Genomic DNA, 24,850 nt, shown 5'->3' with positions numbered 1-24,850 from the left:
TATCATAGTGAGATAAGGTTTTAGGTATATAGGAGTAAGGATAAGAAAAGGTGAGTGAGGAGGTGACAAGAATAGGTAAAATCTTGAGATGAAGCCCATCAAAACAAGAGAGCTCATGGTTTTTGTAAGTTATAGAAAGTTCAGTATTACCTGAATGAACTCAAAGGAATTTAAGACTAGGAACATGTAGAAGAGATGAAATGCTTCCCTGGTAGTAGAATAAGGGTGTAATTATGATAGATAAGTGGATGCCGTTTAGGCCTTTGATTTAGTAATGATTTAAAGATAAGGGATTTCATGAATTGCATAGTATTAAAATACCCCCATAAGATGAATCATGTTGCGATGCTATGAAATACAGCTATTGAAGTATAGTATCATCCCTAGGTAGATCAGGAAAATCACTTCAAATGTTCCCCGAGGTGATATGAGCCCTAGTGACAATGTATTACGTAAGAGGTTTCACGTTATCAATTGTAGATTATAGATCAACATCAAGGTGAATCAACAATAGATCGATAAAAATTACAAATTATTAGATGAGATTAGGTCGTCATCCTTAAGATGAACACTAATGAGGAAGCTTTAAAGGACTTAGATTTATCATACAGGATAAGCAATGAGAGTAACCTAGAGTTGGGTAGCAGACCTCAGTAATAATAAACTGAAGTAAGAGTTGCGGTATAATATGAACTACCTAGACGCAGTAAATATATAAGGATAGATTACCGAAGCTATGAAACAAGATATATCAATAGTCGTAAGTTCGACAAAGTACCGAGTGAAGAACTTCTATACACCTTAGACTCAAAGAGGGAAAAATTGTCATAATTCTATATATGTTCACAAAGTAAGGCTTAGAGATTGGCTAAAAGCTGGAGGAAAAAGGAGAAAAGAGTCGCATAGGGCACATACAAGGTCAGAGTTCTGCAAGACAAAAGGTAGCAATAGCTTGAGAATGGAAGAATTCCGATCACAAGTCGTGGTGTGAGAAAGAGGCCTAAAGGGAGGAATGTCCCAACCTTTGGACTTATTCATATAATAGTTGCCTAGATGGAAAAGACAATATTAAAGTATTCATAAGAGCTATAGGTTATGAGATTGATAAGCACATCAGTCAACATTCAAGGACGAATGTTCCAAAGTGGCAAATAATGTTACATCGTATATTTTCGTACATGAGAGTACGTCGTAAGTCAATTGATGTAAGATCAGAAATGAGATCATATTTGAAAGTACATAAAGTAAGTTAATCATTTTACCATGGAGTTTACAAATATTTAAGATCATGAATAACAAGTACCAAGAGGGTTGGAAGTCTTAGAAGCTAAATAATTTTAAGAAAATAAGTTTCGTCGAAAGTCGACAAGTTGGGAAAATTATAACATGTACTTTTGGGATAAGAATAGGGTGCTTAACATGATAAGGAGATTATGTTATGAATTATTTAATTCGTATGATAGTCGTGTATTAAGTTTTGAATTCAAGTGAGTTATGGAACAAAAGTTGGCAAAGGTCATCACAAGTTACATTCATAAATATGTTAAAAATTAGGTCAAATGTAGCTGAGCTTTTATGCCAATATACTTGGAATAACTGGATGATACACCTATCGAATTGAATATCTATGAGTCTAGTTTTTAACGCATTAAACTATTTGTCAATAAAACATCAGTGTAGAGAGATATTTTTATTTTTGCGAGACTGTGCAGGAAGCCCCTATGGGACCCACTTGGTCGATGGCCAACCTTCACTTGTTCTTATCTCATTTTTTCGATGAGATTTGCTCATTTTTTGTCCTCATCCAATCCTCACACTCTCCAAAATCTACCAAACAGCTCCCCCAAGGCTCCAAACAAATTTCAAAAAATACTCCATAATCCAACATCAAAGTTAGCAAAAGGTGAAGAATAACCCCTCTATGGTGTTATGATGTGAATAAGGATGATGGTGAGCTAAGTTAAGCTTGGGGTTCGAAATTTATCTACTTCCTAAGGTATGTTTAACATTTTAATCATTTTTAAGTTTAATTACATGTTGGTTGTGCTTTAGAGTGAAAGATTATAAGATAGCACTTGAAAGGGGAAGAGATGTTGTTATCTTTTGTTGGGTTGTTTTAAAGCTATATATATATATTTGTTATGGCTGAAAAATGATATATATCTATCTATATATATATATATATATATATATATATATATATATATATATATATATATATATATATATATATATTATGGGTAGAAAATGGGGAAGATAACTTGATGATGATATGGTTTCTATTGTTATGCATTTCTATATGTTTATCAAGTGAATTTGTGAATGAAACATATAAAACTTGAGATTGGAAGTGAAGATTAGCTTTAAGTCACTTCTATGGTGTTGTATTGCCATTAAGTGTTGTTGTAAGCTAAATATAACTTGGATTTCGAATTGAAGTTACTGTAGGAGGTACGCATATTGTGTTCTTGCATGTTCTTAAGGTTATCTTGATGTTGATTAAGTTAAATGGATAAACTAGATATGAACTAGTGAATAAAGTTGTTAATTGAGGATAGTTGGAGTTGTAAATTGTTTCTTTTGTTATAAATACACGGTATAAGGTTGGAATCATTGATGAATAACTTCACTATCATGTTAATGATACTGTTAAGTTAAAGTAAGAAGTCTATAAGGGGTGATATGGTATATACAGATTTCAATCGGAGTTTGCCGCTTGTCGTGAAGTAGTTGTGACTTGTTGTTGTTATATGTTATCTTGTTATTGATATCTATATGTCGATGGATTTCTCTGGTTATTGTTGTTGGTATATGGTATTGGAGGAGTCCCTCGTTACAGGGGAGATGTTGCCGAATTTACATCAACGAGCTAATAACTTAAGTTACAGACTTAGCCTTTACTCAACACTTAGTTTGACTCTCCCTATGCTATGGTAGATTGAATTGAGTTGTTTGAAGATCTGCTTGGAAAGTATTAAGGACTCAATGAGGTTAAGGTATGTTAAGGCTATCCTTTCTTTCCTTTTGTCATGATCCATATGATACAAACGAAATGTGTAAACGCGAAACTTTCATAAATGACTCTATTCATAGAAGTACTGGGGGTGTCTATGTTCTTGGTTCTCCATGTGTCCTATTATTATATCGTTTGTTCATGGGTCTCAGAAAGTACGTAAGTTGATAAAGTTTATTTGATAATATTAACCAAAGGCATATTGATCTTATGACATCCCGAGAGATCTTATTGACTTACTTCTTATGCATTGCATTCATTTATACATGTACATTGACCCATGACCAGATGGAATTATATACGCATATGTTATATGTATATGGGGTATGTGAAAAGGTTATGGCGTTATATACGCACCACCACCTGATCAACTGGTATACGTTGATGATTTCGCTCACAGGGCTCGAGATGATATAATGGGATGTTCACAGAGGCTTGATGATGTTATGCACGCATATACCCATGCATGATATGACATTTATAAGCATACGCATGACATTATAAATGTTTCATGATTCACAAAGCTATTAAGACTTATAGGTTGAGTTCTTTACTCTATGTTTCTTTTATGTCTTTTATATACTGCTTTCATACCTTACATACTCGGTACTTTATTCCTACTAACGTCCTTTTTTTCTGGGAATGCTGCGTTTCATGCCCCCAGGTCTCGATAGACAAGTTGAGAATCCTCATAGTAGGCTATCAGCTCAGTTGAAGGTGTTGGTGCACTCCACTTGCTCCGGAGTTGTCTATTTGGTTAGTATGATTTAAACATGTATTGATTGGTATGACGGGTCCCTATCCCGACCTTTATGACTTTAATATACTCTTAGAGGCTTGTAGATAGATGTCATGTATATGGATACTTGTATGGACTTGTCGGCCTATGTTTTGAGTATACAAATGATCATGTCGGCCTTATAGGCCCGTATGTCACATGTATTAGTTTCTATATCATGTTGGGTCGTCCTATGTCTAGTATTCCCTTATGTTTTATTCCAGTTATCTCATGATGGCCCTTCTGACCCATTTACCCATAGTAGTGTGATAAGAAAGATACGTTATGTTGATACTCGGTTGAGTAAGGCACCAGGTGCCCGTCGTGGCCCTCTTATTTGGGTCATGACAACAACACCAATTTCATTACTTATAGAAACTTCCTTTACGATTTCCAAATTGTTACAAGTTCATAGTTTAAAAGTGGAAATATATTTGACAACTACAACATTTCTAGTTTGTTACCCCAATCATAAAACTCACAATATGTCTATGGAGCCTCTAAGGGAGTATGCGTACAATATGAAAATGTCGGTGATAAGTCCCCGACTATACCTCAAAAATAATGTACATGAAGACTATACAACATATGGGCCCCAGAATAGAATAGGGCTCACCAAAATTCGCTGAGTGGAGGGTATGCTGCTATCAAGGATCAATGCCCCCTACTGAGGAACCACCTGCATCCATTAAAGATACAGCACCCCCAGCAAAAGGGACGTTAGTATATATGAAATAGTACTAGTATGTAAAGCTAAATAGCCTCTCAGTGAATGGAATGCCATCATAATTGGAGAGAAATATGGAAATAGTAAGAAAAGTCAATACTTATTTTAACGCCAAGTTAAAACAAAGTAAACCTTCAAATAAGCATTAATAATTTAGGTTGGGAGATTCTTAGTACCGACACACCACCATGCATATGGCATGGAGTCCAATCCCCGTCTGATCGACTAAGCCGTCTCACCCCAATGTATGTGGGTGGACATAAAAACACAATACCACAATATGCGCGGCATGGCATCCGATCCGTGCTCGATCGACTAAGTCGTCTCACTACGATGTCGTGTGGGTCTACATGGTCCATTACTAACTATCCATTTATCCCAATCAGGGGAAATAATTTCAACATATCATAACGAGAATTTATCTCTCAAACATCTCCAACACTTCAGGCTTAGGCATTTATAACCAGCCTTTCTCAGTGACCTAACGATGATCCAAAAATATTTTGTCATATAAAAGAATTATATTCGTTTCATAGACTTTCATTCTTCACACTTTCATTATTTCATTTAAAATGGATTATAAAACCTTTAAAGGCACTTATAAAGCATTCGAAAAATCATAGCTTCAACTCATGAATACATAAAGGCTTAGAACACATTGGAAACATTCACAAATAAGAGCATAGTAATTTTAATGGAACCATTGATTGAGTTCATAATCATTTTTATGAACCGATCATACTTGGACTATTTCCCAAGGGAGGGCATGATATATGTATATAAGAGAAATTGTGATGATTTAGCACAATAAGGACGAGAGCTTGGTCAAATCGTACTTGGAATTCATGGAATTCGATTCTATGAAAGGGTTTAGCCAACATACCTCGACTGTGCTTTCCTTAGGATTACTACAATGATCCACTACTCTTAGCAACTTCAATCTATAACAATATAATCAGATTGAACATTTATTAGGGAGGCGTTCATAGGCTTAGTCATCATTGGTATTTCATCAAACACTAAGTGTGCAAATTTGACTACAAGGTTTTTATGGTGGAATTCCGTCACCCCACAACCAATTTCAAACTATAGTTCAACAACCTCCATAACACCTTTATCGATACATGCATTATCAACGACCCACCCCCAAATCAAGAACCACGCCTCACAATATCCTCATACACCCCAAATTTCGAAATAAATAGCTTATGACTTCCGATATCCCATAAACCCCAAAATGATAAAACACATACTTAAACCCATTACAAACATTGCATGAAAGCTTAGGTGCGAGAACTTACCCAGTTAGTTGAAGACCTAGTGAGTAGCTTCCTTGAATTTTCAAGATTGAGCAAGAATTAAGGAGTAAAATGGTTGGAGCTTCTTCTTCTCTCTCTAAGATAATCCCCTCTCTCTAAAATAACCGTTTATGCCTCCCAAAATGACCCATGATGCCTTTTATTAAAAATAGGGTTGGGTAAAATTTCCCAAAAATTAACCCTTCAAGCTAGGTCTGCGATCGCAGATGGGACCACAAAACAGGTATACGATCCGCGAAGTGGACCACAAACTGTCTCTCCAAACCTGGGCTGGCCTGATCAAGTCTGCGACTGATTTTGCGGTTCGCAAATCGATCTGCAGTCGCACAATGGACATCAGAATCTCCTCCCAAAATTTTCCTTGTGGAAATGTAAGAGATATGCGGTCCACGAAATGATTCTACAGTCGCACATTGGACCACAAACTTTCCCTCAAAGTTAAGCTTGTTCTGGTTTAATCCGCAGCAGTTGTGCGGTCAGTGGAACAGATCTGCGGTTGAGAAATGGACTGCATAATTGCCATTTTTTTGGAAATTTTCCACCAACTCCACAATGCACTGCACAACCCAAAAAGTCCGTGTCGCAAGCTCTGCGCGAAAATTATCTACAACCTTCCAACACATTAGCCTACTGATAGTAGGATATAATCTCATGTTTTAGCCAATTATTACATTCCAATTTACTGCACTTCAGTTGAGTTTGAGCTTTAACCGCTAGTATTTTGCACTAATTGTGTGTTTTATGCTTTGTAGGAGTGATTCCGAGCTATGTAGATGTTATGGAATAAACTCAAGTGATTTGGAACTTTGAAGTCTGAGTAAAATCCCAAGGAATTAAGCTAGTATCGTGTTCGGGTATCAATGGATGATAGTTCAGAACGAATAAAGAACAAGCAGGCATATTACGCACTATTTAGTAAAATACACATTACTTTTCGCTCGGAACTCCGTTTGGGCTCCACAATATATTGCTGGAAAGCTAATTCAAAGGGATACAACTTTCATGTTTTATGTGTTTTCAAATTCCCAAAAGAATAGGATGAAAAGTGCGAGGCAAGTGCGCGACCATGCACTGACCACGCACATGGTGCAAAATAGTGTGAAAAGTGCGCGGCCAAGTGCATGGGCACACTTCCAGGTGCGCGATCGCGCACGTCTTCTCCGGGAAAAGTTTCTTTTTTCGCGTAGGAGAAGGTGTAATTGTTTGGACCCGACCTTACTTGGTATATATACATGAAAAAACGGTATTTTGAGGACTTTTGACGTAATTTAGGCCTAAGGAAGCTAAGGAGAATAGGGAGAAGCAAGAGCACAAGGATTTCACCATTCATCCTCACTCAAGACAAGGGTTTGGATGTTTTATGTTTTCCTTTGACTTAACTTAATTGTAATGAATTTCTTGTATCCATGGAGTAATTCTTCATTAGAGTTTGATGGATTTGGTGCATTGATACTTGTTTGTGGATAATTAACTCTAGTTTTTATGTATTGAATCGTTTTGGATGTTTTAATTGTTTCTTCTATATTCATTAGTTCATGTAATCGAGAGAGGCATAAATTGTGATATTGTTGCTTTATATTTTGTTGGTTGAAGTCTTTAATTCTTCTTAGTAATCGAAAAAGGCTAGTAGAATTATTGATTAAACCTAGTTAGGAGGATAATCGAGAGAGGTTCTCTTAAAGACCAATCCACTATGAATCCTTGCATATCTTCACGTACTTAACAATGAGTCATCTTGTGAGGTTGAGACTTAATCGAGAGAGGACTTTCTACTAAACAATTGAATTAATAACCAAGTGAATTCGAGAGACTCACTTGAACATTAGAAGTGAATTATCTAGAGTTAGATCCTAAACATTTGTCTTGCACCTATCCTATCAACCCTATTTTCTCCCAATTGACATCTTCCTTTGCTTACTACTTGCGTTGTTTGTCATTAGTCAATAATTTAGAGTCTTAGTTAATTTTAGTTTTAAATCACATAATTCTCAATTGTTGATCATCTTGAATAGCAATCTAGCTACAAACTACGATAGTAATTGTTTAACTCCAATCCCTATGGATACGATATTATAATTTACTATATTCGACTAACGAGCATATTTAAGTATGTGTTTCAAACTCGTCAAACCTCGACACCACAAAACCTCAAATTCTTGGCAAAATTTTACGGGGCCTCACAAAAATGCCTTCCTGCGCGAATCGACCTCCGAACGACTTGAATCTATCCAAAAACAATTCAATAACAACAAATAATACCATAAGAATCAAACCCAAACGATAAAGGTCAAATCTTTAATCAGATACTTAAAATCAACCAAAAGGTTAACATGAGCTCGCACCCCGGAACCTGACACAACTCAAAAATTTCGATAATCCATTCGAATACGAGTACAATCATACAAATGTCATCTAAATCCGACTCCAAATTGATGTTCAAATCTCAGTTTTTCACTTTAGAAAAGTTTTGCCATAAATTCCAAATTTCTCTCTTAGATCCACCGATTAAATGCTAAAATCAAAGATGGAATAATCTAAAATAATAAAATCTGAGTAAAAAATACGTACACTATCCAAGTGGATATAATCATCTAAAAATTGCCTCAATCCGAGCTCCCAATCTCAAAATATGGTAAAATGAGTTACAAGTCCGAAAATAGGACCTTATACAACTGCTCCAGGGAAACCCTTCATGATCGTGAAGCACAAAACTTCAACTGCCTCAAAGACTCAACACGAATGCGGCCCTAGGAACGTGATTGCGATACATTGCTTCACAATACTACACGAACGTGACGGCTTCTCGCAAATGTGAAGGTCAACTAAATGACATTCCCAGCGTAATTCAACACTACGCGAACGCGTGGACCTGCACATGAACGCAAAGGCTTAAAGCCTCAACGACCGCGAACACAACTTCAGTGACGCGAAAGCAAAGAAGAACTTCCAGCCCAGCTCCTAGAACACTTTGCGATCGCAATCCTCCATAGCGATCGCGAAGAACACTCTCAACACTAGAAGCCAACAATTAAAAACATGGGAGAAATGGTCTAAAACCACCAAGAAACATACCCGAGCCCCTCTAGACCCCGTTTGAACATACCAACATGTCCCAAAATATAATACAGACCTACTTTAGGCCTCAAATCACACAAAATAACATCAAAACCACGAATCACATCTCAATTCAAGCTTAATAAACTATTTTATATTTTCAAACTTACACCAAACACGTCAAAACAACTCGGAATGGCCTCAAATTTCGTACAAAAGTTATAAATCACCATACGAATCTACTACAAGGCTTGGAATCCCAAACAAACATTATCAACTACAAAGTCAACTATTGGTCAAACCTATCAACTCTTCAAACCTTTAAACTTTTAACTTTCGGCATTGAAATTTGGGCATACTACCAATTTCAAAATCACCACAAGAACCTATTAAACCCATCAAATCCCGATTTCGAGATCGTTTACTCAAAAGTCAAACCTTGATAAACCCTTCTAACTTAAAACCTCTAAATGAGAATCAATCTATCAAACAAATTCCGACTCACTTAAATATCAAGACCAAATATGCACGCAAGTCATAATACCTCATAGAAGCTACTCAAAGTCTCAAACCACCGAACATAATGCTTTTCTCATAACGCTCAATCGGGTCGTTACATGATAGGAAGAAAAGAAAGTTGAGGACAAGAACGAAGAGCAAAGAGAGAAATCTAAGAGAAAAATAAAGGTAAAAGAAAGTAGAAGGAAGGTTATGAGGGTTTGCAATTTTGTATTTATAGGAAAGAAGTACGTCGTCATAAAATCGTCATCATAGGGCTGTCATGTCAGATTAACAAAGCCGTCAGTGCCTAAAAAACTATTACCGCCTTCAGAACCAATCATGATAAGACACGTGTCTTGAGCTTTAAATAAAAGAGGCGCATGTCTCTTCTCTTCTGCACCACGTCATAATAACCTCGGGAAGAGGCAGCAAAACATTTTCGCCATAAATAAACTCACAACTTCCCGAATATCAATTGAGATTATTCAAGAAGTGGTGGGATTATCGGTATTAATAAAAGATAGGCTCCAATTCTTTGGTGATATGTATCGACGAAGTTATTATGACAAAATAAGAATGACATGTACAGAAGATGAGCAAAATGACTTCGGGATTGAGCAAATACGTGAGTGCGGAACCAAAATGCGGTTTATTTTTACTCAAAATACTGAAATAAGTGTAAAAAAAAAGTTACCAAACTATATATAACGCCACAAATAGTGGCGCTATACAGTAATGTTAACTGCACCGTTACTGTATAGCGCCACTATTTGTGGCGTTATACTGACACATCTTACATAGCGCCATTAATAGTGGCGCTATACGCCTTATTACCTGATTCCACCAATAATTTCTGGGTTCAATAATTTAAATGCGTATAAAGCCACTTTTTGTGGCGCTATATACAAAAAAAAAACCTCGGCTAGCCATTTTCTATATAAACATCATAGAATCGCCACAACTTCATTCAAAAATTTTTTTTAACTCTTATTGGTTTCTATTGTTGTTAAATTCTCCAGCATTTTTTCATTATGTCTGAAGAACGTAGAATAAGAGTATCATTATATTGGGGGGGGGGGGTGAGGTTGTGATGGAGAATAACTCTGTGGGCTACAGTTTACCTGCTAAGTGTAATGTTAAATTGCCACTTTCAATGGAGTACGAAACATTGATGTCGTTGTTATGCAAAAAAATGAGTGTGAGAAAACGTTCAGTGATACTCAAAGTAACCAGAAGATATCCGTATTCCGTTACGCCGCAAGGGGTTGCTTTTTACTCAGAGTTTAACATCGACGATGATGACACTTTGAGTGATTTCTTGAGGACTCCGGACAAATGCAGGGAATTTCTTGTAATCACAATGTTGGAGATGTACGTGAAGGTCGAAGACGTTCCAAAAAATGAGGTTGTGCGTAGTAGAGATAACCCCCAGTCATCGGGTGGTTATTCTGGATCACTTTTTGCCGGACATGTTCCAGATGAAAGATTTTTTCTTGATTTAAATTTATCACAGTCGGCGAATGAGCAGCGAGAAAATAATTTATACCCTGCTTTCCATAATTCACAAGAAGAGTGGTAAACTTCAATTTTCATTTGTGTTAATTATGTATATTTTTGCGTATTGAATTAATTTTAACGCTCATTTATTTAATAGGGGGTACCGGCCGGATATGAATTTTACAAGTGGCCCATCCGGTAGTCATCACCTAACTGAAAACGTCCATCATGGAATGTCATCACATTACAACTTGTAAGTGAAAAGCTACAGCCATATATAAAGCATTTATTAATTTAGTAGCTTATATTTTTGTTGAAATGTGCAGTGAAAACGAGCAAGTTGAACTACCCGTACTCACTCAATTGCCCGAAAACGACGTATTACATCAGGATCTGGTAGATGAACAGAGTGAGGAAGAGAACAACGATTACGATAACAATGCCGATGAATCGGGAGATGAGACACCATTTGCTCGTGAGGATGGTGATGAAGAGGACGAGGAGGAAGGACCCGATTTGAAGAGAGCCCCCCATAGACGAAAAGTGAACGAGTCTGAAGTGCCATTTCATTCAAGGGAGATTCCTTATATTGATAACTTGCCAGCCGTGCCGGATGTGGAAGCTCTCACAAGGGATTTTGATGAAATCCGGACAGCAATGTGGGATGAGTCTAGACCAACGGTGCTTGCAAAGGGGATGCTTTTTCCTGATAAAGCACGCGTAAGCAGGGCTTGTAAAATGCACAATGTTAAAGAGTGTCGTGAGATGCAGGTATCGGAGTCAAGTCCGACGGTATACAAGGCTATTTGCCGCAGGTGGTTTTGGCCATGTAATTGGATGTTGCATGCGTCGAAGAAGAAAACAGGTATGTGGAAAGTGGGTAAATACATTCCCACCCACACATGCGAAATGGACACTTTCAACGGGAATCACTTCAACTTGGATATTGACTTGATATCTCTTGTACTTATTCCGCACATCGAAGCGTCCATAAGGTATAAAATCAAAGAGTGCATTACAGCAGTCTACCAGGAATATGGCCACACAATTACTAAAAGAAAGGCATATCTTGGGCGCAAAAGAGCGTTTGAAATAGTCTATGGTAACTGGGATAAGTCATTTGCAGATCTGCCTAGCTACATGGCTGCACTGCAGCACTTTAACCCCGGAACAGTTATTGAATGGAAGCTTGAGCGGAGTCCGGGTAAACCAGAATATATATTCAATTACGTGTTCTGGGCGTTTAAGCTAGCAATTGATGGTTTTCCGTATTGCCGGCCCGTAATATCCATAGACGGAACTCATGTCTATGGAAAGTACGATATCAAGCTATTGATAGCCGTGGCTGTGGATGCTAATGGACAGATATTTCCTCTAGCCTTTGCTATTTGTGCAAATGAAAGCACAGAGACGTGGACAATGTTTTTGAACCACTTGAAAGAGCACGTTGTCAAACATCGTTCAGGTATTTGTCTAATATCTGATCGGCACGGGGGTATATTAAGTTCTGTGGAGAACCTTCCTGCCTGGCAAGAACCTTATGCATACCACCGTTACTGTGTGAGGCACTTTAAGGCCAATTTCAAGAAGGCACATCCCAAAAAAGATCTACATGATTTGATGTGGATGGCAGCAACAGACCACCAACAACATAAATTCCGGAGGCATATGGATTCTATCAGGCAAGAAGACGATGCATCATATCGTTGGTTAATGCGACATGATCCTGAAAAGTGGACGTTGCATGCAGATGGTGGCAGACGCTGGGGAATTCTTACTACAAACGTGTCAGAATCCTTCAACGGGTTATTAAAGTCGGCAAGAGGATTGCCCGTCACAGCCATGGTGCGTATGTCGTTCAAGCAGATGGCGGAGAGGTTTGTACAACGGTCTGCAGCTGCAACGGAATTGATGGAAAGGGGTGTTGAATTTATGCCAGTGCCTATGAAGAGATTAGAGAAATACAGACGGCGAGCACATTGGCATTCCTTTTTGCAATATGATAACGAACGAGGTATTTTTGAAGTTCGCACCGCTATCCATAATAATCGGGGTAATAATGTACATACTGTAAATGAATCCACAAGGTTATGCTCATGTGGGAAATGGTCAATCTACCACATGCCTTGTTCACATGCCATCAAGTATTTTCAACGTGTTGGTTATGCGAAGACCAACTATATTGATCAACAATATAGTGTTTCCAAATACCTAAACACATATAGTGGTCAGTTGCAACCAGTGGGTTCTGAGCATTACTGGCCCCCAGAACCATTTAAAATGGTGTGTAACAAGTCCTATTTGCGTAAAAGACAGGTGCAGAAGAGAACGCGTATACGGAACCAAATGGATGTTAGTGATATCGTATATGCACGCAAATGTGGTATATGCTTGCAAACAGGCCACGACCGTAGAAAATGTCCTTTGGGTGGCAACAATAATCAAGCTCAGGGCGGGTGTTCTTCTATTGTACCTAACTACCCATGAGTTCATATTGTAATAATTAGTTGTTATGTATACGATTTAAGTATTTATGAAATAATATTTTCTTGTTTGTTAATTATGATTTGTACTTTCCCTTTTTACCTATTTAAATAATAATTTAATATAATTATCGGTATATTTATTATGTGTGTTGTCTTGTCGCTATCACGATATTTAATACACAAAATATACATATGGCGCTATGTGTGTCTTGTCTTGTCGAACTGAAAAAGCTGAAAACATCATGATATGGCGCCATTAGATATGTGTGACCGGCTGACATAAAGTCGTCTCGTCAACATCATGATATGGCGCCATTAGATATGGCGCTATCTAATATAGCGCCATTAGATATGGCGCTATATGTGTCTTGTTTAGCCTATAAATAATGGGGTCATTGTAGTTATTTTGTGTGCTAAAAATTTCCCCCAAGAAATATTTCATTAAAAGTAAGTAAGGTTTTTATTATAAGCAAATAGTTCACAAATGGCTCAACCTGGTCGTCCACCAATTTGCTTATGTGGAAAACCATGCATGATGGATTGTGGGTGGGAAGGTGCTAACATTGGACGCCGCTATTGGTGTTGTATGAACAAGTTGTACAAGCAACCCGACGAACCTACTTGTGAATTTGATGAATGGGCTGAGGAACCATGTTATCAGGAAAGCTACAGGGATAGATTACAGGAATTTCATAATATGTTGTTATACCAGCATAGAATACAAAAGGAGGGAGATAGAATTAATACAGAAATGAGGGAGAAACTGAAGGAGGTGGAAGATAAAAAATGGAGAGCAGAATGGAATTGTGAAGCACACAAGGAACGCAACGAAAAATATAAACGGGAACTTGCGGAGGTGAAGGCGAGAGTGAAAGAGTTAGAAGAAGAAAAAGAACAAATGAAAGAACGATTTAAGTGGTTGGAGCGAAGAATAAATGACAACTGAGGATGGATCATTAGCGTGTATGTGTTTAGTGTCATTTTCATATGTCATGTATTTTTATTATGTTGGCCTGTTATGTTTGTGTTTGTGTTGTAGTAATGTTTTCCTTGTTTGTTGTACTAAATTTTATTTTAATTTAAGTGGAAGTTAAGTTTAAGTTGTTGTGTTACTATACCAAATACTATAAAACGAAATGAGAACTAAAAAAAAGTAACTGTCATATTCGACTAAATATTATTTACACCAAAAAAACAAAAAAATGGAAGACCGAATCAATGTGTCCCTCATCCGGTGTGTCTCAAAGTAGCCGTTGGCCTGAGGCGCATCCCCTGCCTCCCGGGTACGCTATTGGGATCATCATCATCAAGTCGTCTCCTTATGGCCGGATGCGGCACAGGATGACATGTATCGGTGGTGCTGTCAGGTCCAGTAGAAGGCTACATAATAATATCAAACTTAGTATAGAAAACTACATAACAATTCACAAAAATTTATATTGGCTTACCATAATCGTGTCTGGATCCTGAATGTAGTCATCTGTCGCAGCATCGCATGAAGCCTAAAAAAGTAAATTAATAAAGTTAAAACAAAATAAATAAGTTATAGTAAAAACAGTAATAAAATTAATACTAATAAACTCATACCTGCGCATGTGATGAGCTGCCATAACTCAGTCGGTGCCCACTATCAAAATCTCGGATCGGTCGAGACTCATCAGTGGTAGACGGGCCAGGGAAATATCTACCCAACTCCACTCCTTGAAAATCCGAGCCCATGATCAAGAATTGACCTGATGGGGTCACCTGTGACGTCCCTGGAGTGTCATAAATGCCAAGGCTGTAAGACGGCATGTCGGTCTCATGCATGGCACCTCCCGTATCAGCAGCAACATCAAAGCCCCCTTGCTGGGGACCTCCTCTCCGCCCACGACCACGTCGTCCAACACCAGCAGGTCGTCGTGGAGCAGCATCAGCTCGTCGGCCACCACCCCGTGGCATACCACGACCTCGCTGGTACGTGGCTGGGTCAACATAATCTGGCTGGTGTGCCAATCGCTGATCCGATCGGCCTCGCTGCAGTGTCTGGGCAGCCACATCCATTAAGCGACGACTATGGTCCTGCATGATCACAGGGTCGTGGACATAACTCTGCATCTGCTGCCCCATACGATATACGGTATGCAATCCAATCGCCTGCACAAAAGTTTTTAATATAAACTACGTATTTGACTAGAAATTACTATTAATGTAATTGATAATAACAGAAAACATACCAGAGCCTCATGTCTCCCGGCGTATGAGACGTACCGACCATCTACCTGATGAACTGGGTTCCCGATAAAAAGTTGGGAAACAGTGCGGTACCATGCCATATAAACTTCGATAGGAAAGTGTTGTGGAGCTGGGGTCAAGTCCCCTCGGCTGTCCCAAATACCCAACTGCGCTGTCAGCCACTCAATAAATGTGTCGTCCACTCTCATCCTATCATCCCTCTCATAATGTAAAGGATCCCATGCAGGCTGAGTCGGTATAGACTGCGGAAATCCAAACTGACGAAATACTCACTCTGAGGCATGATGCTCAACAATATCGAGGCATGTGAGAGGGACGGAAGCCCTCCAAATATGGCGACCGTGCGTGCAATACGCTGGCAGAGTACCTATCAGCTCTTCGCTGTACGGCGTCCAGATGAACTATCAAATAATAACACAAACCGTTAGTAACACCTAGTTAAACAATAATTGGTAAGTTTAGTTAGATATTCACCTGTGCATCCTCTAGAAAATCCAACACATCCCTACAGAAGGAGATATTATGATGGTCATGATACTCTCGTGCAAGTCTACGACGCAATACCCACCTACAAGCTAGAGGGAGATCAGGAATATGTACATTAGCCGGTAGCTGTGGTAGAGGTGGCCGAAGTTGCAGAAATCGCTCCCACACCCAAACCTAAAACAGAAAGTTGACGTAAAGATTAACTATAACTAGGTAGAATTGTAACTAAACGACAAATTATTTGAATAAGTTGTCACCTGTAGAAGTGGCAGAAAGCCAGAAACGTCTCTCTATGTGCCCATGGATGCCCGGCACATCTGCCTGTACAAAAAAGATAGGACAACACCACCCCAGCTGTAGCTGACTGTATCATCGAAGTCCGCAATATGATGTAGAAAACGAAGGCTCACTAGGTTCCCCGAAGTGTTCGGGAACAAGACCCCCCCAAATAGAAGGAGCAACAACAACCTCGTATATTGCTCCACATCCACCTCCGCTGAGTCGTCGGTGATAGTATCGTGGATCTGCACCAAGTGGTCTCTAATGGGGACCAACTGCATACGACTGCTCCCAATTGCTACATCTGGGTCTTCAGACCTGAAGCCCGTGAGCCTGTGCAGCATATCCATATATGAAGCCCGGTTAAAATATCTCATGTTCCTAGGCAGTAAAACTAGCAAGCCATCGGTGGACAGGCCATATAAAATCTCGACGTCCTGGAGTGTGATGGTGGCTTCGCCGATGGGCAAATGGAAAGTGTGTGTCTCCGGTCGCCACCGCTCAATCAACGTCGTGATCAAAGCATAGTCGAGCTGTATCCGGCCAATGCTAATGATCCTATATAATCCCATCTCCTCCAGGTGATGGACCACATGGGGATGTAGAACGCGGGGAGGAGTCAAAAACTCCCACAATAAATCCACTCTCCTGCCCCGAAAAGTCTGCGTAAGCAACTCTCCCCCCCATATATGCTCGGATCTATGCTGGGGCTGTAGGGGTAGTAGCTCCGACGTCCGAGGGCCGGGATGTATAGGTGCATCCATGTCGTCAACTGCAAATTCATAATTTTTAATAACTATCATTAAAATTTATGTGTGTTTTTTATAATTTAAATTCATATTTTTTAACTTAATTGTAAAAATTATATATATACTTATGGGTTTCGTACTTGATTTTCTGAGGCCCAGTGGTACCAAACTATCATTAATAATTTTATGTTTTTTTTAATAATTTTTATTCATATTTTTTAATAACTTAATTGTAAAAATTATATATACCTATATATAATTTTTATAATTATGGGTTTCGTGCTAGATTTTCTGAGGCCTAGTGGTACCAAACTATTATTAATAATTTTATGTTTTTTTAATAATTTTTATTCATATTTATTTAATAACTAAATTGTAAAAATAATATATATATATATATATATATATATATATATATATATATATATATATATATATATATATATATATATATATATATATATAATTATGGGTTTCGTGCTAGATTTTCTGAGGCCCAGTAGTACCAAACTATCATTAATAATTTTATGTTTTTTTTTATAATTTTTATTCATATTTTTTAATAAATTAATTGTAAAAATTATATGTATATGTATATATATATATATATATATATATATATATATATATATATATATATATATATATATTATAATTATGGGTTTCGTGCTAGATTTTCTGAGGCCCAGTAGTACCAAACTATCATTAATAATTTTATGTTTTTTTTATAATTTTTATTCATATTTTTTAATAAATTAATTGTAAGAATTATATATATATATATATATATATATATATATATATATATATATATATATATATATATATATATATAATTATGGGTTTCATGCTAGAATATAAGATAATTATACAATTACTACACAATACTACGCTACAAGGCTCTACATTTTACTACGCTAAAAAGGTCTACGTTTTACTACGCTAAAAAAGTCTACAGTTTACTACGCTAAAAAATAATCTAAACTAAACGGCATAAAAACACATAAATATACATGAGGATATTAACAAACACATTTTTTAGACTAATTTACATATTTTTATACAACACTAAAATTAAATCCGGATAAAATTTAACATGCTAGTTTCGGAAAAAATAAACACAAACCGAAATAGAACACATACAAATCAAGTAATATGCATTGTTATAAAAGTTTCAACTTAAAATAAATCGAAATACCTCGATTTAGAATTTTCGGAATGTAGATAGATCGAAATTTTGACTCCGGAAGAGTGAATCCACAATAACACGAAGCTCTACTCGACAGTGGGACCACAAATATTAAACTTTTATGTGACGGGGGGACCCAATTTTTTTTTTTTAAAAAATGGGGGCAGAATCGGTGGTGGTGGTGGTGGTGGGACCAGAAATGAGAAATGAGGGAGATGGAACGAAGAAGAAGAAGATGGAGGATTTGTATTAAGGGGTATAGCGCCACTATTAATGGCGCTATGTGTTCAGGTAATAATGCGTATAGCGCCACTATTAATGACGCTATGTAAGATGTGTCAGTATAACGCCACAAATAGTGGCGCTATACAGTAACGATGCAGTTAACGTTACTGTATAGCGCCACTATTTGTGGCATTATATATAGTTTGGTAACTTTTTTTTTTACACTTATTTGAGTATTTTGAGTAAAAATAAACCACATTTTCGTTCCGCACTCGCAAATACGTATCATGTCTATTTAGCCCGTGACAAAGTACAGGAAAATAGCTTTAGATTTTGAAGAACGAGTCACTAATATAGATACGAATAAAGAAAGAATCGTCAATGCCTGATTACACAGGATTTGCCATCATTACTTCGTCTGTTACAATTCAATTGTGAAACGCGTCATTAATGTAATAAGTGACAGTAATGGATATGAGCTAAACAAGGCAAACAGTTACAAATATGATTACTATTTAAACCCCTCATTTTACACCTTGTATCCCATCGAACAATTACTAAGTCAGTCTCTCAATTATATTTTTTTACTACAGTTTTCTATTATTTGAAAACTATTTCTTTCGTACGGAAGAAAGGCTGCAACTATCAATAAGATTTCTATTTCCCTTATTCTCTCAATTTATTTTCTTATTATTTGTTCCTTATTTGTATCACTTATATTTGAAAAAGCGAATAAAATTGGTTGTTAGTAACCCGAGATATTTATTTAAATGCTTTGACTGCAAAAACTATTTTTTGGTTAAATCACTAGTTAATTATTGTTGGACAATCAGACCTTACACTTTCTAATAATCCATAAACTTTGCCTGAACAATGATTTAAAATACACCAATATGGGACAACAATGGAACAATTCAGTATTCATATATCATATCATATTATACTAAAAGCAGGAAGCTCTAAATGTCAAAGTTGAATTACCAAAAAGTCCATAAAATTGAAGGACTATTTTACCCATTAACTATATAAATACTACTTCAATAATATTCTTGTACAAAAAGGTAAAGTACTACAGTCACCTTCCAATAAATAATAAATTTGTACTTAATGCTGCCTATTCAACTCCTAAGTATTCCTTTCATCTTCTGATACTTTATTGCAAATGTACATACTATCTCAACCTTTAGAATGCCCATTTAATGTTTACTCCTTTTTAGCTTCCAACAATTATTATAGATTCATGTATTTCAGCCTTCTCTTCTTCTTTCATTCACTTTACAAAATTGGACAATGAAATCAATTAAGCAATTCTTCTTACTGTGAGACCATTTGTCAATTGGAGAAATGGTCATTAACCATTTATTTTTTTCATTTGGCATACCTGCTAACTGTCTATAACACATAATACCAATCTATAGTTTTCAAATGAGGTAATATTTTCTTTTCCTATTAGTTTTACGAGTCTCGCGCAAATTTTACAATTGTTCATGTTTTTTATACAATATTTCGATAGTCTTTATCATGAAAATGACTATCTTTTGTTATGAAAAGTTTGGCTACTATACTATCCTTATTGATTATCAGTGAAAAATAACGTTAAGTTTGTTATTTTCCTTTTGCTGTATTATTCAAGTGTTAGACTAATTACCAAGCCCATTACTAGACTTAACTTCTTTACTCCCTCTTCTATTTACTTTTACCATTAAGAAGTCATGGGTTATGTGAAAGGGCTACTACGTAAATCAAATATATTGTTATTAACTTATTTCATAAAGAGAAATCTTAGATTATAGAAACAAATAATCTAAGTAAAGAGGGTGAACGATAGTACCTACAATGCACGGTTAGTGTTAAATTATTCCATAAGTCAATTGTTATCATTTGAATCTAAGTTTCAACGATATATAAGTAGAAGAATATAAGACAAGTAGAAGAACATAATTCAAATCCCTTATAAACCAACTATCATTCGGTAGGATTTAGGGCACTATAATTATTACATATCGAAATTAGTTTCGGTGGAAAAAAGAAAAATTAAGTATGTGAATACATTTGATATACATCCATTTTATAGAACTTTTAACAAATCATTTAGATATTTTTGGATATTTCAATTTTCAAAAGTTTGTAACAATTGATAAGGGTTACACGTGCAACGCACGTGTGTGCAACGCACGTGTTTAGAAACTAGTATATATATATATCTGAACTACCAGAGTACGAGATTGTAAAAGTACATATAAAGTACTTGGAACGTGAACAACTAATTAAAAGCAAAAGAATTCCAGACCCTGAACTGCTTATACTTATATAAACAAAAAGACAGTAGATAGACCACACTAAAAATGCTTCATTTGCAGAGAACCATAATATGGATGAGTTGCTACAACTCCAAATCCATTAAGTTGGAAGAATAATTCTAATATTCCTTCTAGCACTGTGGTAGATCTGGTGGAGGTGGCTCCATAGTCTGTTTCTCTCCTTTCCCATTTTCAACGATGAACGACATAGCCAGACCCCATGCCAAATGTGAATCAATATGGCAATGAAACAGCCAAACCCCTATTAAGATATCAGATAAATGAATCAGAATAATCTTAATAAATTCTTCTAAGGCAACATATATCATTATGATAAGCAACTTACCAGGATTATCAGCGACAAAACGAATGACTGCCCATCCACCGACGGGCACATCAATTGTGTTCCTAACTGGAGGATCATTCAAGTTAAATTTGGCAGTATCAGTTTGTGGATTGAAGTTGCCAAAACCTTGTCCAACAACCCAGAAATGGTATCCATGAAGATGAATTGGGTGGTCCTCCACCGAGAAGATAGCAGTATCTTGTAACACAATTTGTACATTAGAACCAAATTTGATCTTATACAACTTAGTCCCAAATCCTGGCTGCCTGAGTACTCTAGAAACATTTCCCGTATAATCAAATTTTACAGGTGGAACAGGAGGGAAATCCAATGTATAAATCCCAGGAATGTTTTGGTAATAAGCTTGTAGCAATGAGGTTCTTCTAGGAAAAACAAAGGAGACATTGTTCATACTAGCAGCAAAACGTGTGTTATTAGGGCCTTGACATCTAGGACCAGGAGTGCAACTCACTAAGCCTAATCCAACAGTGAAGAACAAATTCTCATTAATCTGATTAGGTACTTTAATATTATTTTTAGGAATGCTCCTCATTTGACTTGTGAAAGACGTGACAGCATTTGTGTCATTAAAGGCTGGAAACTGAGGCAACAAAGGCCTTGAATTAGCTCCCGACCTAAGATTCGTGTACTCAAGAACAGCAGTGGTAGTAGTGTTGTCAAATGGGGCATTTTGAGCTGAGGCATAGGCACGAGCTGCCATGTAATAGCGTGCAGGGGGCTGATCAGCAGTGAGTATTACATTAGTGGTCTGACCAGGTCCAACCATGATAATATTCGTCGTAAAAGGCTTATTATAAGCAGCATCAGCTCCCACCACAATCAATTTGTGGTTGGCAACTGAGAAAAAGAGTTGTTGATTGAGTGCAGCGTTGATGACCCTTAAGAGTATTGTTTCTCCAGGATTCACTAAAAACTTTAGAGTATCTGCAACAACATTATTCTGACTTAGTATCCATGAAGTTGGTTCCCAAAAAAGAAAAAAAAATGGATCTAATCACACTAAAAACCTTGGCTAGAGCATCTATAGAGGTCACCAGGTTGACCATTGATAGTATATGCATCAGAAATATTGGGAGCAGCTCCTGTGAACTGTGTTTGTCTTTGGATTACAATAATATCTTTGTTCCACCATTCACCTGAAAGCAGTAAATATTCGTCAGACGATAATAATTTTAGAACAAAAAGAAAAGAAAGAAAAAAAGAGGTTTAATTACCAAGAAGAATAGGGATATCCTTTTTAGGCTGTGAGAAAGGAAAATGAGAACCCTGTTTTGGTAAGATAACAAGAGCCCCATAAACAGTAGCTCTAAGCCATCTACTGTGAGCATGCCACCACAATGTACCCTCTTGGTCTTCAATAGTGAACCTGTATGTGTAAACTCCTCCTGGTTTTATTGGACATTGTGTCACATACTCTGGTCCATCTGCCCATGGAGTTCTCATTTGACGAATACCATGCCAATGAATGGTAACATTGTATCGTGCTCTATTCACAACCCTAACAACAAGTTTATCCCCATTTCGAACGGTCAACGTTGGCCCAGGGAATTGTCCATTCACTGTTATTATATTCTTGGTTTTGCACAGTCTTGTTATTCTTGTTTCTTGAACCTGTTCAAACAGTTTCAAATTATTAAAAGTGGTAAGGTAAAAAATGAAACAAATATAGTAAATAGGGACATACAGAAAATTCATGTTGGTGAATATCTGCATTTGCAAAACTAAACAGGAGACTTAGTATAACCACAGTGGTAGCCAATAGGACTTTGAACAATGCCTTTTTGGAAGTCTCCATCTCTTATCTTTTTGGAATCCTGGAGTTTGCCTATTTATACTGCTAGATGGAGAACCGAAAGCTTAATCTAATCATTTATTAAAAAAAATAAAATTAATATAATATAATATTAATTTGGTGGTACATTAGTTTGGAGTTAGCCAGAGATTTTGGAAAGTTTTGGGCAACTTAGTCCAACTACATGGAGGATTTGGTGCACCCACTTACTGCTCTCGAGAATTCTTAATCAAAACTGAAATTTTTCCTTTGGAAAATTTGTAAACAATGCAGGGCTAATGCTTCCCGTCACTCTCTTACTTTTTTTTTTCCTTTTCCATTTTCCTTTGTTGCTGAAATCTATTGTCACTTTCATTTGACAGAATATAATATTGTAAGGATGGTCAATGAAGTTGAAAATAGTTGCGATTAGTTGAGGAGAAGATTTTATCCAAGACTATGTGTTAATCAAACAATAAACAAGTTAAAACCAATATGAGGCAAGCATTATACTAACTGTCGACACTGAACTTTATAGTTAGAGAGGTCTTGCTACAGATTTATTTCTTTTTGAAGCATACTAGCATAGTGTGTGTGTATGTACACGGAAATGGAAAATATTTTAAATAAAATTACTAAAAGTTATACATTTAAACCTCTCTATAACAACCATTCTGTATAACAACATTTCACTTTAACATTAAGGTTTTCTTTGGAACCAATGTATTATATTGTACTAGAGTAATCTGCGCTTTGCGCAGACATGAAAACAATTAAACTATAATTAAATAATTAATGTCTTAAATTTTGATATAATATTTTTACTAATGAAATATCTTTTCATGTTTCTATTATTTCTTAAAAAAATTCACATTCTCTATAAGATTGATTGACATACATGTAATATTCCATTTAAATCAGCATACGTGAACTTGAATAAGAAGAATGGAATGTTTGCTAAAAGAAGCAATTTATATTAAAAAGAGAAGAGAATGATAATGCAGGAATATGAAATCTGAGATGAAATGTTACCTGCTTTTTTCTTCTTCCTCTAAGATTTTTCCATAGTATTTGATTTCTTACATGAACTGTTTGACACTTCTACTTCATAAAATTGACATTTTTCATTTTGCTCAAAATAAATTTCAAAAACCAAAAAAAAAAGTAAACAAATAAAAGAAGCACACAAAGAAAAGAAATTAAAAAAAAAGTTTATTGTTTCTTTTCTTTGGTAAATGAATCTCTATTCTACGGAATATTCTTTTTCTCCGATCACTACTAGAAATCCGAAAAAAAAGCGACCAAAGTTGATCGCTTACAGGTCAAAAAACGACTAAAAAGCGTCCAAACTAGCTTGATCGCTATTTTGCTGGTCGCTTTACCTTAGAGACCAAAGTTGGTCGGGTTTTAAATATAGAGACCAACTTTGGTCGCTTTAGTATTTTAATAATATAAATCAAAGTTGGTCTCTATATTTAAATTACGTTATTTATTTATTTATTTATTTATTTATTTATTTATTTATTATTAATCAAAATATAACGATCAATTTTGGTATGTAAACCAAATATTATATTTTAAAATCTAGAAAATAGTGACCAAAGTTGGTCGCTTTTTTTAATTTTTTTTTAAACATAAGCGACTAAAATTGGTCGCTAATTGCAAGAATTTAATTATTTTTTAAACATATTTTCCAGATTTTTTTTAATAGAATAGCGACCAAAGTTGGTCGCTTTTTAAGAAATCTGGGTTAATTAGCGACCAACCTTGGTCGCCATTGCCCAGATTTTTTTTTTTTAATAAGAAAAGCGACTACAGTTGGTCGCTTTTCTGGGTATAATTTTGGCAGAAACTGCCTATTTTGGCAGCTACAC

The 24,850-nt window shown here is 36.3% G+C and overlaps 1 protein-coding gene and 1 long non-coding RNA gene across 2 annotated transcripts; both read right to left on the bottom strand.

Moving 5' to 3' along the window:
- Positions 1 to 14,670: 14,670 nt before the first annotated feature.
- On the bottom strand, positions 14,671 to 15,102 carry LOC142164865 (uncharacterized). The gene is made up of 3 exons (XR_012695942.1): positions 14,963 to 15,102; positions 14,824 to 14,877; positions 14,671 to 14,755 (listed from the first exon to the last, which is right to left on the bottom strand). It is a non-coding gene; the product is annotated as an uncharacterized LOC142164865 (long non-coding RNA).
- A 5,723-nt stretch (positions 15,103 to 20,825) lies between these two features.
- Positions 20,826 to 23,016, bottom strand: LOC107832821 (laccase-3-like). Its single transcript, XM_016660714.2, has 5 exons — positions 22,890 to 23,016; positions 22,420 to 22,816; positions 22,213 to 22,341; positions 21,185 to 22,129; positions 20,826 to 21,100 (listed from the first exon to the last, which is right to left on the bottom strand). The coding sequence occupies exons 1-5, from the start codon at positions 22,998 to 23,000 to the stop codon at positions 20,970 to 20,972; spliced, it is 1,713 nt and encodes a 570-aa protein (XP_016516200.1). The 5' UTR covers positions 23,001 to 23,016; the 3' UTR covers positions 20,826 to 20,969.
- Positions 23,017 to 24,850: the final 1,834 nt, after the last annotated feature.

This window comes from Nicotiana tabacum, chromosome 10 (genome assembly GCF_000715075.1).
Source record: "Nicotiana tabacum cultivar K326 chromosome 10, ASM71507v2, whole genome shotgun sequence".
Classification (NCBI taxonomy): domain Eukaryota; kingdom Viridiplantae; phylum Streptophyta; class Magnoliopsida; order Solanales; family Solanaceae; genus Nicotiana; species Nicotiana tabacum.
This window is presented reverse-complemented; position numbering and strand designations above follow the sequence as displayed.